Source organism: Capricornis sumatraensis, chromosome 2 (assembly GCF_032405125.1).
Source record: "Capricornis sumatraensis isolate serow.1 chromosome 2, serow.2, whole genome shotgun sequence".
In the NCBI taxonomy this organism is placed as follows: Eukaryota; Metazoa; Chordata; class Mammalia; order Artiodactyla; family Bovidae; genus Capricornis; species Capricornis sumatraensis.
In genome coordinates this window covers 150,036,133-150,051,986 of record NC_091070.1, presented here as the reverse complement: position 1 = coordinate 150,051,986, position 15,854 = coordinate 150,036,133, and the positions used below count along the sequence as shown (strand labels likewise).

The 15,854-nt window shown below is 35.8% G+C and overlaps 1 protein-coding gene across 3 annotated transcripts in view; it reads left to right on the top strand.

The window, feature by feature from the left end:
- The window catches only part of ABCD3 (ATP binding cassette subfamily D member 3), a 79,240-nt gene that overhangs the window by 40,420 nt on the left and 22,966 nt on the right, over positions 1 to 15,854 (top strand). For all 3 annotated transcript variants that reach the window (XM_068963114.1, XM_068963119.1, XM_068963125.1), the window contains exons 5-9: positions 6,915 to 6,984; positions 8,338 to 8,435; positions 8,799 to 8,922; positions 11,373 to 11,429; positions 13,738 to 13,880. In XM_068963114.1, the coding sequence (XP_068819215.1) occupies positions 6,915 to 6,984; positions 8,338 to 8,435; positions 8,799 to 8,922; positions 11,373 to 11,429; positions 13,738 to 13,880 (492 nt within the window). The remainder of the gene's footprint in view (positions 1 to 6,914; positions 6,985 to 8,337; positions 8,436 to 8,798; positions 8,923 to 11,372; positions 11,430 to 13,737; positions 13,881 to 15,854) is intronic.

Sequence of the window (15,854 nt, the reverse complement as noted above, 5' to 3'; positions counted from 1 at the left end):
AATTTAATGTCAGTAAAAATATTTTTCTTGAAATTTTCTTGGTATGTAGTATTTTATCAGAAAATTTCTTAAAAACATTTAAGATAACTTTTTAAATGACAGTACTTAAAATTTTTAAATGCTCAGAAATTTTGAAGGTTTTTTTTTTTTCTTTGACATCCTTGATTTCTGACAAGAGGGTTTGTAGGAGAGGAAGAATGTTTTATGCAGATATTTTCTGACTCTTGTCTCTAGGAAAACTAAGAAGGTTGTCTGCATGGGAGTAAGGCCTCAACCACAGATGTCTGAATATGTAAATTCCACATGCCTTAGAATACGTGAATGGGTGTCCCGGGGCTTTCCTAGTGGCTCAGATGGTAAAGAATCCACCAGCAGTGAGGGAGACTTCAGTTTGGAAGATCTCCTGGAAAAGAGAATGGGCTACCCACTCGAGTATTTTTGCCTGGAGAATTCCATGAACAGAGGAGCCTGGCAGGCTAGTCAATGGGGTATAGATCCAGTATTCAACTCAGGACTCCCTGAATCCTTTGGTTAGCCCCATGGCTTTTTATTTTAATCAAGATACTATATGGATAGCTTAAGAAGTAAAACATGAATGTAGTTTAATGTCAAATAACCTTACAGAACTTCATCACAAAACCATCAATCCTCTGTGATTCCTGGAGCCAACTGCCTTCTGTTTTTACTGTTTCATCTCTTACTTTGTCTGCATTTCATTGTAACATACTTACGTTGCTGTCTCTAGGTTTTTATTTTTAGCCACTATGTGTGTATCTCTTAGAAGATGAGAGTTGGCTCTTTTACAGTCCTATGCGTGTCCATACTCATTCTCTCAATGTTGTATCACAGTTTTTTGTTAAATCAAAATTTATTGTTTACATAATTTTGATTATTATTTATAGGTGAGCCGCATGCTCTTCTTTGGTAGTTTCTTTTACATACAACTTTTTGTTTTTCCTGGCATTTATAAACTACAGGTTTTTGTGTACATTAATGTTTTGCCTACTTACTAATTCAGCTCAAGTTTATTGTCAACACTTTAAAATCTCAATTTTGTAAACACAGCAGATAACTTATTGATTTTTATTTCTATTACCATCCCTCCCCATACCTCTTGTTAGTTTTCTGTCTTCCTGCTCTCATCAGGATTGATTGTGCTTTAGCTCCATTAAATACCAGTCATGTTTGGATTTACTTTTATCATGATCTTAGGAATTTTTTTCATCTTCCTCCCCTGCACTGAATAACTCGTGTCTTCTGGATCTTTGATTCTCCTCTTCCTCACTTTCCTTTGTCTTTTTGGCAGATGCAGTCTTCTGAAAAAAGGTTTCAAGGGAAGTAAAATTGTGAGGCCTTGTAGGTCTGATAGAGTCTTCTGTTCTCACACGTGATTGATAATTTAGCTTTATTTATGCGTTCTAAATTGGAAATCACTTTTTGTCAGAATGTGGAAAGCATCACCGTATTGTCTTCTATAGGGCTCTGTGGTTCTCAACCCTGGCTGCAGAATAATTAGACTCACCTGGGGAATTTTGAGAACTACTAATGCCTGGGCCTACCCCTCGGGATTCTGATTCAATTAGTTATTCCTTTTTTGAAGCATCCAGATGATCCTACTGTGTAGCCAGGGTTAGAAACTACTGATCCAGTTTCCACATTGGGTGTTAGGCCCATTCCTGTGCTGGTTGCCCACCCTTAGGAGCAGAGCTGCTTTTACCTCCTTTGGAAGCTTTATTATTTCTTTATTATCGATTCTGTATTGCTAGTGCTTAGGCATTTCACTGAATGTTAGTGTGAATTTTTTTTTGCATTCCTTGTCATTGTACTAGGCTCTTTCAGTCTCATTCCAAAGTAATTTCTTGTGTTTTTAAAAAAGTTCTTCCTCTCCATTGTTTTTCTTTACTTTTTCTGGAATTCTTACTAGTTGAGTGTTAGACTTCCTGGACTGATCATCTGCCTGTAATTTCTCTTCTGTTTACATCTCTGACATTTTATTGTATATTCTAGGAGCTCTCTTTTATCATGCAGTGAATTTTTGTCTTATTTCCAAGTACTGTCTTTTTGTGCAAATGTTCATTTTTGGTAGTAGTCATTCTTTCAAGTCTTTGACTGTCACTCTCCTTTGTTATTCTGATCTTTGTCATTCATGTTAGAGCTTTCCTCAAGCAGTCACTCTTGGCTATGTATTCATATTTAACTTGTCAGAAGCCAAGTTGTGGGATTGTTGATTGTCTGGTTTCCCTGAAGGGAATTTGTAGGGAGAGTCTGGCCGGTTTGTGTGTGTGTGTGTGTGTGTGTGTGTGTGTGTGTCCCAGTGAGAAATCTTCTAAAGAATCCTGAGAAGTAAAGCGTTACTATAATTGAAGTGTTTGTTTATTGCTGCTAGCACATCAACTTTAGCAAGGTCAGTTTCATTGCTAATTTCTCTTTCTGTGAGCTTTGTGCACAAGTAATTTGAGTCCTTTGTATAATTAACATAGAGAAGACTTTTATGTCCTTTTACAAACTATAGAATTTTATATATTTTTCCTTTGGCTTTACTTATTATTTAACTGCCATATCTGTTAATAAAAATAGGCTTCCTAAGTATAGCATTATTAATTACCTGTGGCAAAAATAACAGGTTACATCCACTGTGAACATTATATTAGATATGTATGTAGAATATGTCACATGATACCTATAAAGAACCCTGCACAATCATGGTATAGTATAGAAGATTATTTTTAAAAGGTTTTTCCCTTTTACTCAGATTTTGTGATTTCATGTTTTTGTAACCTAAAAGAATAATTTTTAATTTTCTAAACTAGGGATTTCCAACTTTAATTAAATAGATGTTTATTTTAATTTTCTCAAAGATTGAATGCTCTGGAGAAAATGCATTACTAAGAGTAGTTCAGTTCAGTCACTCAGTCGTCTCTGACTCTTTGTGACCCCATGAACTGCAGCACACCAGGCCTCCCTGTCCATCACCAACTCCCAGAGTTTACTCAAACTCATGTCCATTGAATCGGTGATGCCATCCAACCATCTCATCGTCTGTTGTCCCCTTCTCCTGCCCTCAATCTTTCCCAGCATCAGGGTCTTTTCCAGTGAGTCAGCTCTTTGCATCAGGTGGCCAAAGTATTGGAGTTTCAGCTTCAACATCAGTTCTTCCATTGAACACCCAGGACTGATCTTTAGGATGGACTGGTTGGATCTCCTTGCAGTCCAAGGGACTCTCAAGAGTCTTCTCCAACACCACAGTTCAGAAGCATCAATTCTTCGGCACTCAGCTTTCTTTATAGTCAAACTCTCACATCCATACATGACTACTGGAAAAATCATAGCCTTGACTAGACTAAGAGTAGGTGGTGGATGAATTGGTGATGATAGATAAGAGGAAATTATTGCGTAGCATGAGCCAGCTTATAATTCTGCCAGAGTAATCAACTTGTTGGGTACTCAGTTTTAAAATTTAGTTATAAGATGTAGAGAAAGTAAGAAAACAAAAAATTTTAAGAGTTTTAAGAAGCATATTATTTTGCTGTAATTTAAACTTGCTGAGATATTGCAAGAATAGTACGAGGATCTCCTTATCATGGACATAAAAAATTACTCACAACCTAAAAGTTGAGAGTTATGTTTTATTCGGTGGGAATTTTTAGGACTTCAGACCTGGGAGACAGCATCTCCAGTGACCCAGAGAGAACTAACTACTCCAAGGAGGCGAGGCGAGGAGCCAGGTTATATAGAAGTTTTGCAGCAAAGGGCAGGTAGTCTGAACATCAAGAGGTTATTGTTAGTTAAAGAAAACCAAATATCCCAAGTTAAGGAATTTAGTGCTTTTCTATGTATGGGAAAATGCAAGAGTATGGGCTCACAGAAATTCATCATTCCTTTAATATGCACCTCATCTATCTGGGGCCAGCGTTCTGTTTTTCACATCCTGAGCCTGCTTTCATCAGAGCTCGTTGTAGGAGCAGCTGCAGCCTGATGGCTGCTAGATGGCAGGTATTCTTTCCTTCCTGAGAACTGTCAGCTTAACCTTCTGTGGTGGCTTCAGTTGCTGATGACTGTGACATCCTTTGTTTACTGATATGACAGGAAATATTCCATTTCTCATTATATTCTTAACATACACTCATGGGTTCTAAAGCAGTTGTTTTAAAGTTAATTGTTGAGGTCAGGGGGTTTTGAGCACGAGCCACCCGTTCTTCTTGCTTGACCTTGCAATAAACTTTTCTCTGCTCTAAAAATTTAAAAAGTTAATTGTTAACTTTCTCCTGAATGTTTTTGAGCTTCTGCTGTGCATGAGATATTTGATATTTGGTCATACTTCAAGTTCTAAGATACTGTGAATTCGTAATATAAAACAATTTGATTTGAAAAAGTAACACTTTGTTTAACCTGCTACTAAAGCTACATAGTAAATTTGTTTTGACTCTTCCAAAGTGTGTTTAGATTCATATACACGTCTGCTAAAATAGAGTCTCAAAGAGACTTGTTATGATCCTTGATGTGCTTAATTTTAGTATGCTTTACATTTTTTAGGCTTACTTGTTAGCAGTGACTGATGTCTTTGGAATGGGGCAAATTTTAATAGGATAGGTAGAGGTTGACAGTTCTATGATATGGAAGGTAATCCTTCATATCTTGTTGCTGTTGCTAGAGAGGAAGAAATTTTCCTGTACTCTCCTGGATTCTTTTGGCTGATCTAAGAATTAAATTGACATGAGACAGATTAACAGGAGAAAATGAAACAAAATTTTAATAACATATATACATGGGAGAGACCCTGGAGAACTTAATAACTCTCCAAAATGGCCAAAGCCCTCATCTTAAAGACCATCTTCAGCTAAAAACAGATGAGGGTGTTAGGGGTAGTGGTTTGGAACTTTACAGGGGAGACAGGCAATTTATATGAAGATGGAAAAATAAATGTTTGGTAAACAAATGTTAGCTGGGCCTTGGGGCCCAGACTTAGAGTGGACTCAGAGTGGACTCTGATATCTGATTCCCTCAGCACATTTGGCCCATGTGCTTTGCAGATAAATGTGGTCATAGCTCTGTCCTAGGAGCAGGCCCTTTTTTCTAAATTCTTTAGGCAGCTAAAGGGAAGTCAAAAAAGAAAGGCTTCCTGACACTTCTGTTTCTTAAAAATAATCAGCCTAAAACTAGCCTGAGGCCAAAGAGATGTATTTTGGCAAATTGTGTTCCTCTATACTGCCATATGTAATCATAAATGTATATTTTATTTCCACCCACTTGGCTGTAAGTAGCATTTTAAAATTACCAAACTATCTTAATTCCTATATGTTTTAGAAGTAATTATGATTGGGACTACTATAAAGTTACTCTTTATTGATGATTATTTTTCTTTTGCAGCGGAATAATAAGCAGAAATAAAGCTTTATTCAAGAAACCATTTTTTAAATTTATAGCTGCTACTCCAATGGTAAACCATTGCTGAATGATGGCATGTGCTTTACCAATGTTTGATAATCTTGTGTGTTTCACAGCTTGGGCAGCACTAAAGCACTTTGATTTTATGTGAAGTTTGGTTCAGTTTTGATTTAAACCTCTAAACTTTTGTACTGTCTTAATTGCTTCTCATCTCTAATATTCTTATTGCTGTAGACAACGTTTTTGTGTGGTTCTATTTTAACTTTTTTCTAGTTCAGCTTAAATTTTTCTTCTTTTTAAATTTTTAGCAGCTATGTCAAGATTGGATCATTAATTTTTCTATTGGTCTAGAGTAACATTTCCCAAAATATGTTCTTTGGAATCTTAGCTATGGTGAAGGAAATGCTACAGTGCTACAAAACTATCTCAGAGAGTTTTACAATGTATAATATACTTGAGAGCTTTGGGAGGCTCTTTGGTAAAGAAATTTGTTAGCTTTAACTGAGGTTGTCCCAAATTTCTTTGACCGTGGAATTTTTTTGCCCTAAAAGATCAGTTCATGTTACTTGGCATTATTCACCTACTCCCTCATAAAAAGCAAATTATTTCTCTGTCAGTGTGTATCCCAGTCAATTGTGTGTGTGTGTGTGTGTGTGTGTGTGTGTGTGTAGCTAGGTTTGAATCATTTAGCACAATTGTTTTTAAAAATATATTTAATTTGCTTTGGGGAATATTAGTATTATTTGGAAAAAGAGTACATGATCAAATAAATTATATTTTTTTCACTAGTGCATTTGATAGTCAGAGATCCTTTACTTATAATGATATCATGGCTTTCTAGGTTAAAAGTAGCAGAATCCTTTAAATAAATTCTTAGTGGATTTTTAAAAACAGTAAATATTTTAAATAGATTAAAAACAGATAAAAGATCTTGTTTCATTGAAATCTCACTATCATCACAGTTAATTGCTTTCTTAGTTGTTTTTGCTCTCCAGTAGCAGAATTGAGTAGTTGCAGCAGAGACCTTATGGCCTGCAAAGCTTAAGACGGTTGCTCTTGGCCCTTTATAATAAGAAGGGTTTACTGATCTCTCATTAGTCTGTCTCCCTGCCATTAGTTCATACAAATGGCAATCAGTATGTTAAAATATTTAAAACAAACAAATACTAGTTTGTTTTATCCACAGTAATCCACTCCTGGGTCTGTAAAGTTTATTGTTTCACCATATAAAACCCCTTTTGTGACTGCTTAATTAAGCATGCTGTTTAATGATCATTTTTATGAGGGAAAGAACTAGCTGTCATTCTTATTTAATTTTGGCATTTATAGAGTGATTTCCAGGCAAGCTGTTTAAATGGTAAAATTTCAAAAGTTTAAGCTTTTGTTAGAAAATGATTTTAGCATCTTTTTTTTATTGATTCGATTCAATAAAATTTTCCAAAAATAATTTTAGAAATTTACAGAGGAATTTTTTTTGTGACAAATATTGCTTCTTTTGCAACTAATGCATTGCATGTGGTGGTTTGCAGTGGTATCATTGGTCGTAGCAGAAAAGATTTCAAGAAATACTTATTCAACTTCATCGCTGCTATGCCTCTCGTAAGTGTTATTTCTTGAAAAATTTTTACATAGAAAAAAATTGCATCTTACTAAAATCTTTTAAGGATTTTTACTTATTAAGTTCTTTAAAGATTTATATGCTAAATTTTTTCAAGTTTAGTTTTGTAACTTATAGGAAATGTATCAATGCAAACCTTTATACTAGATGGAAAAACTTAAAGGAATTATGCTTGGATCAGTTTTTTTGCATCATTTGTGGGTATGTACAACTGAAGATGTTTTCTGACCCTTAGGCCAGGGTTTCTCATAGTAACATCTCACTAGATGGAAGTAGTATCCCTCCCCAAGCTGTGACGACAAAAAATGTCTTCATTGTCTCCAAACATTGCCAGATGTCCTGTGAGGGCTAAGGTGAGGTTGTGGAGGCAGTGAGCTGAGGGCAGAAATCCTGGTTGAGAGTCATTGATGTGGGCTATAAACTGTTACTTGAACCACTAACGTGATTTAAGTTGAATTGGAATTTATTGCCTGGATTTACTAAAAATAAAGATAAGTGGTCCAAATCATAAGTAATTTTCTTAGCTTGAGTGTTTATTTTATTGGCACAATAAGAATTTTAGTATTGTTTGTGTAAGAGTAATAGGGAGGAGCTTGATTGTAAAATTTACTTGATTGTAAAATCTAATTATTAGAAAATATGTCAGATTTAATAAAGCTTGAAGATAGTCATACATGGAAAACCTTCTAAAAGAGAAAATTAAGCAGCATTGGTGTCAAAGACTAAGATTCAGCAGACCAGTGTTTTCTTGACAAAATTTTTATGCAAATGTGACTTTAGAACTATGGAAGAATTAATTTTAATACAGTGGTAGAAAAGAGTAAAGGTGACTCCAGAAATAATCTAGAAAATGGCATTAATTGGTGTAAAACTTGTAGTTTTTTTTTAACAGATGCAAATGTGGTGTGTATAGAATTCCATTAGCTTGGATTGTAGTGCTGGTAGTAGCAAAGAAGAGATATACTAAGCATAAATGTCAGTACTCCTGAAGCAAGTTGTTTACATTGAATAAAAAGGTGACAAATTTGGCCTTTTGTTTGTTTATACACAGCTTCCCCACCGCAAAAATTTGCAAGATTCTTTTCATAATTAATACTAATTTATTTCAAAATTAATTTTCAAGTAAAGGGTAATAGCAAATTGCATTTGATGTAGCATATTCTCTTTGTGTGTTTGGGAATGTTAAGTAAAACAGAACTGAAATATATCAATTCAGACTATCAGTTATTAAAAAATTATAGGATTTGGGGACAAAGCCAATGATAGGGAAATAAATTATGATTTCATAAGTAGAAATGAAGCAAAACTAAATAATTTGTGTTTGTTTGTTTTAGATTTCTCTGGTTAATAACTTCTTGAAGTTTGGGTTAAATGAGCTCAAACTGTGCTTCCGAGTAAGATTAACCAAGTACCTCTATGAGGAGTATCTCCAGTAAGTGATAACCTAATTTTATATTAAAAATACTTAAAAAATAACACTTACAATAATGAGATATAGAAGTGTTTCTTTTTTATTAGATATGTTTTTCAAGTGAATTGCTCTTGAACCAGAAGCATATATGGAAAGATCAACTATTTGGAATCTAATCCTTACTCTTCCATTAACTGCCAAACCATCCTTCTCTAGACTGGCATCTTCATCTCTAAAAGAAATTAGGACAATCTTTAAGTCCTCCTCTAGCTCCAAATTTTTTTGTTTCTACAAATTTGCACTGCATAGTATAACGTGATTTTGTTGTTGTTGTTGTTGTTTAGAATCATTTGTTTTAAAGTCGTCTTCTTCTTGTTATTTTAGAGCTTTCACATATTATAAAATGGGAAATCTGGACAACAGAATAGCTAATCCAGACCAGCTACTTACGCAAGATGTAGAAAAGTTCTGCAATAGTGTAGTTGATCTGTATTCAAATCTTAGTAAGGTAAGTTTGTCTGTTTTTGTTGTTAATTCGCTGAATTTTGAATCTAAGCAAATGTATATGATGAACATGACAGCAGCCTATAAGTATTTAATGCTTTTATAAAAATATTATAAAGTTCTTAATAATGATTTTAATTACAACTACTTAATTTTTTAAGTTACTATTGTGAGGTGCCTTGGCCAAGAACTGAGAATTTAGTGTCTCATAAAGATTTTATGAGAATTTTGCGGGCTGATTTCAGTAAAATAGCAGAAACTTGGATTTTTTGACTTTTGATCTGTGTACTTCTGGCAGTTGTTAAAGTTTAATGGTCAATTTATTTTTAATGCACAACCATAACCCTAGGCTTGGACATCTTCCTACTCATTTCTGTGCTTCAGTATTTCTAATTCTAATAGCTCATGTAAGTAATAGTCAAAAAAGTTTCATAAGATATTAGTATATTTCAGTTTTTCTAATTACTGTTTTTTCCCCTTTCCAGAATATTGCCAGAGCTTTTGACTCTGACCTTAACCAGTTTTCTTCATGCTGGTTGTATCAGCTCTTACTATTCTTATCTCACATCCTTACAGTTTTTGCTGTGATTTTCTCATTAAGCCATTTTCTTTGCCTTTACTTCCTGCATTAGCTGGGAGGTGCAGTGGTCATCTCGAAGACTGTCTGCCTAGCATTCCCCGCCCCCTTCCTCTCAGATGCCCCATCCCCCATCTGATCCACATGACTGCTCTTGGTCTGTGGTCGGAGCTTGTCTCAAAGTGGACCACTTATAGTATCTTGCCTTGGGCCACAGTTGGTCTGAGTATCCAGTCTTGAGACAGAAAACTGTATACAAGGGGCTGGGTCACAATGGAAGACTAGGAATACTCCCTCTTCAACCATGTGGATGAAGAAGGATAGGCAGGTCTTAGAAAAGTAATGTGTATTCACAAGAACTTTACCCCTCTTGACAGGCCTACTACTAAGATGCCTTTTCACTTCATACCAAACTTTGTCCTTTATTTAGCTCTCTTTAAGTCTTTACTGATCCAAACTCTAGAAACTGAGGTAGCAACAAATTGCTCGGTAATCCAGCTGCCTTTTTCCTCTGCCTTTTACCACATTTTAAAGTTTATTCTCCGTGTGTGTATGTGGTGGTTGGGAAGGAGAGGTGCTGTATATATTATTCTTGTAATTTTGTAGACCTTGTTGTGCATTCTTTATTACATCTTGGCACTTGAGTTAGTCCATAGCTCAGGACTTATCACATCTGCAATAAAGAAAAATGTTAACAAACTAATTGTAGTGGTGCTATATACTACAGCAGATTTACTTTATAAAATATGTAATTGTTTGAACTCTGTCTTAAATTGAATCATTATTTTTGTCAGTAATTTAAGTGCAGTTGAACTTTATATGTACAGGTAAGTATGCCTAACTTCTTGATAGTTCATAAGATAGGAAAGAAGAGGTTCATCTTAGTACAAGCCAGTTATGAACCAACCCACCTACCCTAGTAATGATGTAGATATTAGAAAAGGTGGCTGTGGACTTAAATGAACACAGCTTAGGTTTCTTGAAAAACACTTCAAAATATGTACAACTTTTACATCAATTAAATTGTCTCTATGTGAAGAGCAGTAAGTTAATGTTGTTTTAGTTTTAGGAGCTTCAGTTTTAGATCATAAAATTAGATTTATAAACTTACTCAACATATTTCAACATATAGATGTGATAAAGTCCAACATCAAGAGCAGAAAGAGTCCAACATCAAGAGCAGAAAGAGTCTCTCATTTTTCAGATGAAGATATATAGAAACCAGAAAAACAGGTAGTAGATTTGGGGTTATAACTCAGATCATTTTCTTGCATCTTTATACTACACTGAGAAATTGCTAAGTAAGAAATGATTAGTTGTCACAGTAGAGCAATCTTAGTTGATGGAAAGTGGTAAATATTTTCCCTAATTGATGGTCAGTATGGCAACCCACTCCAGCACTCTTGCCTGGCAAATCCCATGGATGGAGGAGCCTGGTAGGCTGCAGTCCATGGGGTCGCTAAGAGTCGAACATGACTGAGCGACTTCACTTTCACTTTTCACTTGCATGCATTGGAGAAGGAAATGGCAACCCACTCCAGTGTTCTTGCCTGGAGAATCCCAGGGACGGGTGAGCCTAGTGGGCTGCCATCTATGGGGTCGCACAGAGTCGGACACGACTGAAGTAACTTGGCAGCAGCAGCGGCAGACATTGGTCAGGCTGTCTCCATTTTGAGCTTCTTGAGAATGAGAATTGTGTCTTTTATGTATTCATCAAGCTACATACTGTACAGTACCTTATACATAGTGAGAACTCTACATGTTGACAATTATGTGTTGAATGTTGACTAGCATTGTGTATTTAACATGTTTATTAGCTATCAGTGTAGGCAGTTTTGTTCTTTTTAATTCTGTGCCTTCTGATTTTTATTTTACAGCCATTTTTAGACATAGTTTTGTATATCTTCAGGTTAACCAGTGCAATAGGAGCTCAGGTGAGTTTACTTTTTCTATCTTTTAAATTGCTATAATAGTGTGCTGTGAATAGCTGGATGGTTTGTTGGAATTTTTATGTATCTCAAAGAGTATAATTTTACAAGTGTAGCTAATAAAGTCTGGTTATAAAATAATACTCTACTAGAGATTTTTAAAGTTTTCTGATTCAGCTTTTCAGTTTTTCTTAAGCCAGACACTTGGCAAATTTTTGTGGTTTTAATAACCAGAAATGCTTAAACATTGAACACACCTGTATTTATTGTTGCAAGGTAATGCCTAAAAGGGGCTTCACTGGTAGCTCAGCTGGTAAAGAATCCATCTGTAATGTAGTAGATCCCGGTTTGATTACTGAGTTGGGAAGATACGCTAGAGAAGGGATAGGCTACCCACTCCAGTATTCCTGGGCTTACCTGGTGGCTCAGCTGATAAAGGATCTGCCTGCAATGTGGGAGACCTGGGTTCGATTGCTGGGTTGGGAAGATCCCCTGGAGAAGGTAAAGGCTACCCTCTCCAGTATTCTGGCCTGGAGAATTGCATGGACTGTATAGTCAATGGGGTCGCAAAGAGTCAGACACGACTGAGCGACTTTCACTTTCTTTTTTATTTCATGGCCTAAAAAGAGATTTGGAGACAGCTATTTTAATATGAAATATGTATGTTTAATTACATTTAGAATGACTATAACAGTTTCAATAGTATTTTATAATAATATAAATTGTTGACTGTCCCATGAGGTCATCTTATTAGGTCTCTCTGACATTTGTGTTGGTAAGATCTTTAAATGTTCTGAGTATTCTTATTGAAGTCTAACTTTAGTCATTTAATATGTAAGATTATTGTTATATATTTATAACAATCATGTAATAATGTGGTTGTTTTATGTATATATGAGCATATGTATGTATGTATTTTTATATATTTTTGTGGTTATTAATAAATAATTTATATAGTGATCTTTGTTCCATTTCAAAACATTGGGGAAAGTAGTGTTTTATTTTAATTTTCTTGTCTATCTTCCTAACCTTTTGATACCTCATAAGCTGGGTTAAATCATTTTTATAACTTGTTTTTACTATAAATAAGTAAATAGTCTTAAATGCCTCTTATTGGTATAATTTTTTATGATTTTTTTATATGTTTGTAACATTTAAGTATTATATTTATATTTTAAAATGTGTCCATATATTCTTATTTTCTGATTTTGTATTTCTTAGAGTTAGAAATCTCTTAGTTATCTCTTTTGTTATCTCTCTCTCTTTAGTTATCTCTTTTGTCCATACTTCTAGTAATTATTGAAATGCATTGAATCAGTCACATTGAATTTAAAACTAATACACACCATATTTCAATATAACACACGCTATATTCCATATACACTGTATGAATAAAAAGATGAGTAAGACACAGTTCCTACCGAAGAGGAGTTATGATCTGGTGGAAGGATAGATAGTCAAACAGTTGTAATGGACAGTGATAAGCCCAGTAGTGGAAGTGTGAATAATGTCTTTAGTGTCCAGAAGAATTGGAGGTGATATTGGAGCTGCTTTGAGGATGAGTCGGCCTTTTTTAGATATGTCAGGCTTGCTAGACAGAAGAACAACTTCATTGAGTAGCATGTTCAGGAAACAATGATTTCAGTATGGCAGAACATAAGGATATGTATGGGAATGCAGAGTGTGAAAAGGCAAGCTTGAAGCTTCTCTCTTGGAAGGGTCGATGCACATGGAGGTACTTTACCACATTAGAAAGTATGGCAGCTAGAAGCAAGACGCCGGAGAAGGGAAAGACAAATTGAGCTCATTTGAGGGAATTGAGCTTGAGGTTCTTCAGAGAAGTAAACTGAAGATGTACAGTAAATATTTGGAAACAGTATCTAGGAGTGATGGGATTAGAGATATAAATTTCGGAGACAAAGGGAGCAAGAAAAGGAAACCTCAGGCAATACTAACGATCAGTGAGGAGGTGAATGAAAAAGAGTTCTGCAGGTTATTGTGGGATCAAGAATATCAAGAAGAGCTCCGTCAGAAGAGTTTTTAGATGCTCCGTCAGAAGAGTGAGGACTGCAATTAGGAGTTTTTAAATGAGCAAATTTGGGAGAGCTGGGGGAGAGATGTATGGTGGGAGGAGAAGTAGATGAGTAGTAAAAACAAAGAGGCCCAGTGGGCATCTTCTTAGAAAAGAAACAAGGGGAAAAGTCAAAAGAGTGATTTCCTTCAGAGTCACTGGAGGTAATTATAAACTGTGCATGTTGCATTCAGTGACTTTATTATATCCTTGATCTTTGTATATCTTTCTCTCCTATATCAGGGCCCAGCAAGCATGATGGCCTACTTGCTTGTTTCTGGGCTATTCCTAACTCGAATTAGAAGACCCATTGGTAAGATGACAATAACTGAGCAAAAACTTGAAGGAGAGTATAGATACGTTAATTCTCGGCTCATCACAAACAGGTAAGGACAAATGTATTAAATGTATTTAACTGTACTAAAAATCCCTTTGTGTGGATATTGAAGTCATGTAAGCCAACTCCAAAAAATCTAGTAACACTGTTACTGAAATTATGTCCCTGCGTATTTACTTCTTTTGAAAATATACATTATGAAGGATATTGCTTTTATTAAGTAGTTATCTTAATAACTACATTTCTAACCCTTTTTCTTATTAACTATTTAGTATCCCTGATTGACCTCTTTGTGTCTTCTGTTGGCTAATTTTCTGTTAATTTCACATAAAGCAAAGTCAGAAATTTAAATTCAAATTTACTTCTTCAAAGAAAATTTTATCTCAGTTTATCCACAAGTGTTTTTTGTTTGAGTCTGTATTTGGAGCACTCAAAGTTAATGCAGTCTCTTTGCATGTGTCTCTGTCTATTTTCAGATAGTTTGAAAATCCAAAGTAGGGAGAAGTATTGGGCTTTAGAGCCAGCATCTACCTTCTCCACCTATCAATTATATAATATATGACTTTTGGAAAGTTATTTATAGTTTCACTTTTCTTATTTACACTAGGTAGCTAATTCAGGGTTGTCATGAGGATTAATATGATATATATAAAACTTCGAGCACTGTTTTTAATGTGTAGCAGGTACTCAATACATTTTCTCATGTATTGATGATCTGTCAACCTTAAGTCATTTTGAGGGTCCTAATATTTATTTACTACCCTGTTGGCATTACAAAATTATTTAGGAAATGGTCTTTTAAAAGTTCCCTCTTCCTTCATTTCCTTGGATTGATAAAACAGTACATACTGGTTTTAAAGAGGCTTTTTGTGTTGTAGGGAGGCAGAAGAATAGAAGGTTGTGTACAGAGGTGATTTGCCAAGTGAATGAAAGCGGTATTAGCTAGGATGTTTTCCAGTGCACGAAATGGAAAACCCTGACTCGGGTGGCTCCAACAACAAGGACATTTACTACTTCACATAAAAACTCTTAAGATGGGCCAGCTCCAGGCACAGCATGATCAGGGTGTCTGACTCTTCTCCTGACTCTGTCCTCTCTATATGTTCCCCTTTTCCTCTGGCTAATTCTTTTTCTGATGACAGGATGGCAAAAGCAGTTCTAACTCTAGATCCACCAGCCGTCGTCCCCTGCAAAAAGCCCAGAAACAAAAGCAGCCGCTTTTGCTGTCTCTTTAATAGTGGGAAGCCCCCACAACAGCTTTCTTTTCACATCTCATTGGCCAGAATTATCACTAAAGCAGTTACAGCAAAGTCACTGGCTTAGATCAGTTGGAACTCTTTCCGCTTTGGATTGGGGCTTGAGGCTTTTCCTCAACTATTTGGGTGCCTAGAAAAGGATACAAAACTTTAAGAAAATTGGGGTTCCCTTAGGAGGAGGGATATGAAAGAGAAAAGATGCTGAATAGGCAGCTGTTAGTATTTTGGAAGTTCTGAGCTTTCAGGTTTGAAATTTAGGGTAAAATGTTCAGGAATAGTAGAGTTTTCACCTTGTTTGAAAACAAGAGTTTTCTCCTTTCTCAGTGGACGTAATGTGCGGAGGAGGCAGAAGGAATTAAGAAATTTTAGGTACAGAATTGTGTTAAACTAGGATTCTGATACCCTGGGGCTCTCTGGTGCTGCTGCTGAGTCGCGTCAGTGGTGTCTGACTCTGTGCGACCACATAGATAGCAGCCCACCAGGCTCCCCTGTCCGTGGGATTCTCCAGGCAAGAACACTGGAGTGGGTTGCCATTTCCTTCTCCAATGCATGAAAGTGGAAAGTGAAAGTGAAGTTGCTCAGTCATGTCGGACTCTTAGCGACCCCATGGACTGGCAGCCTACCAGGCTCCTCCATCCATGGGATTTTCCAGGCAAGAGAACTGGAGTGGGGTGCCATTGCCTTCTCCCTGGGGCTATTATTGTATAAAGGAAACTGGGAAAGGCTGGTCAAACATGATGCAACTATATGGAAAGTTAATTTACTTA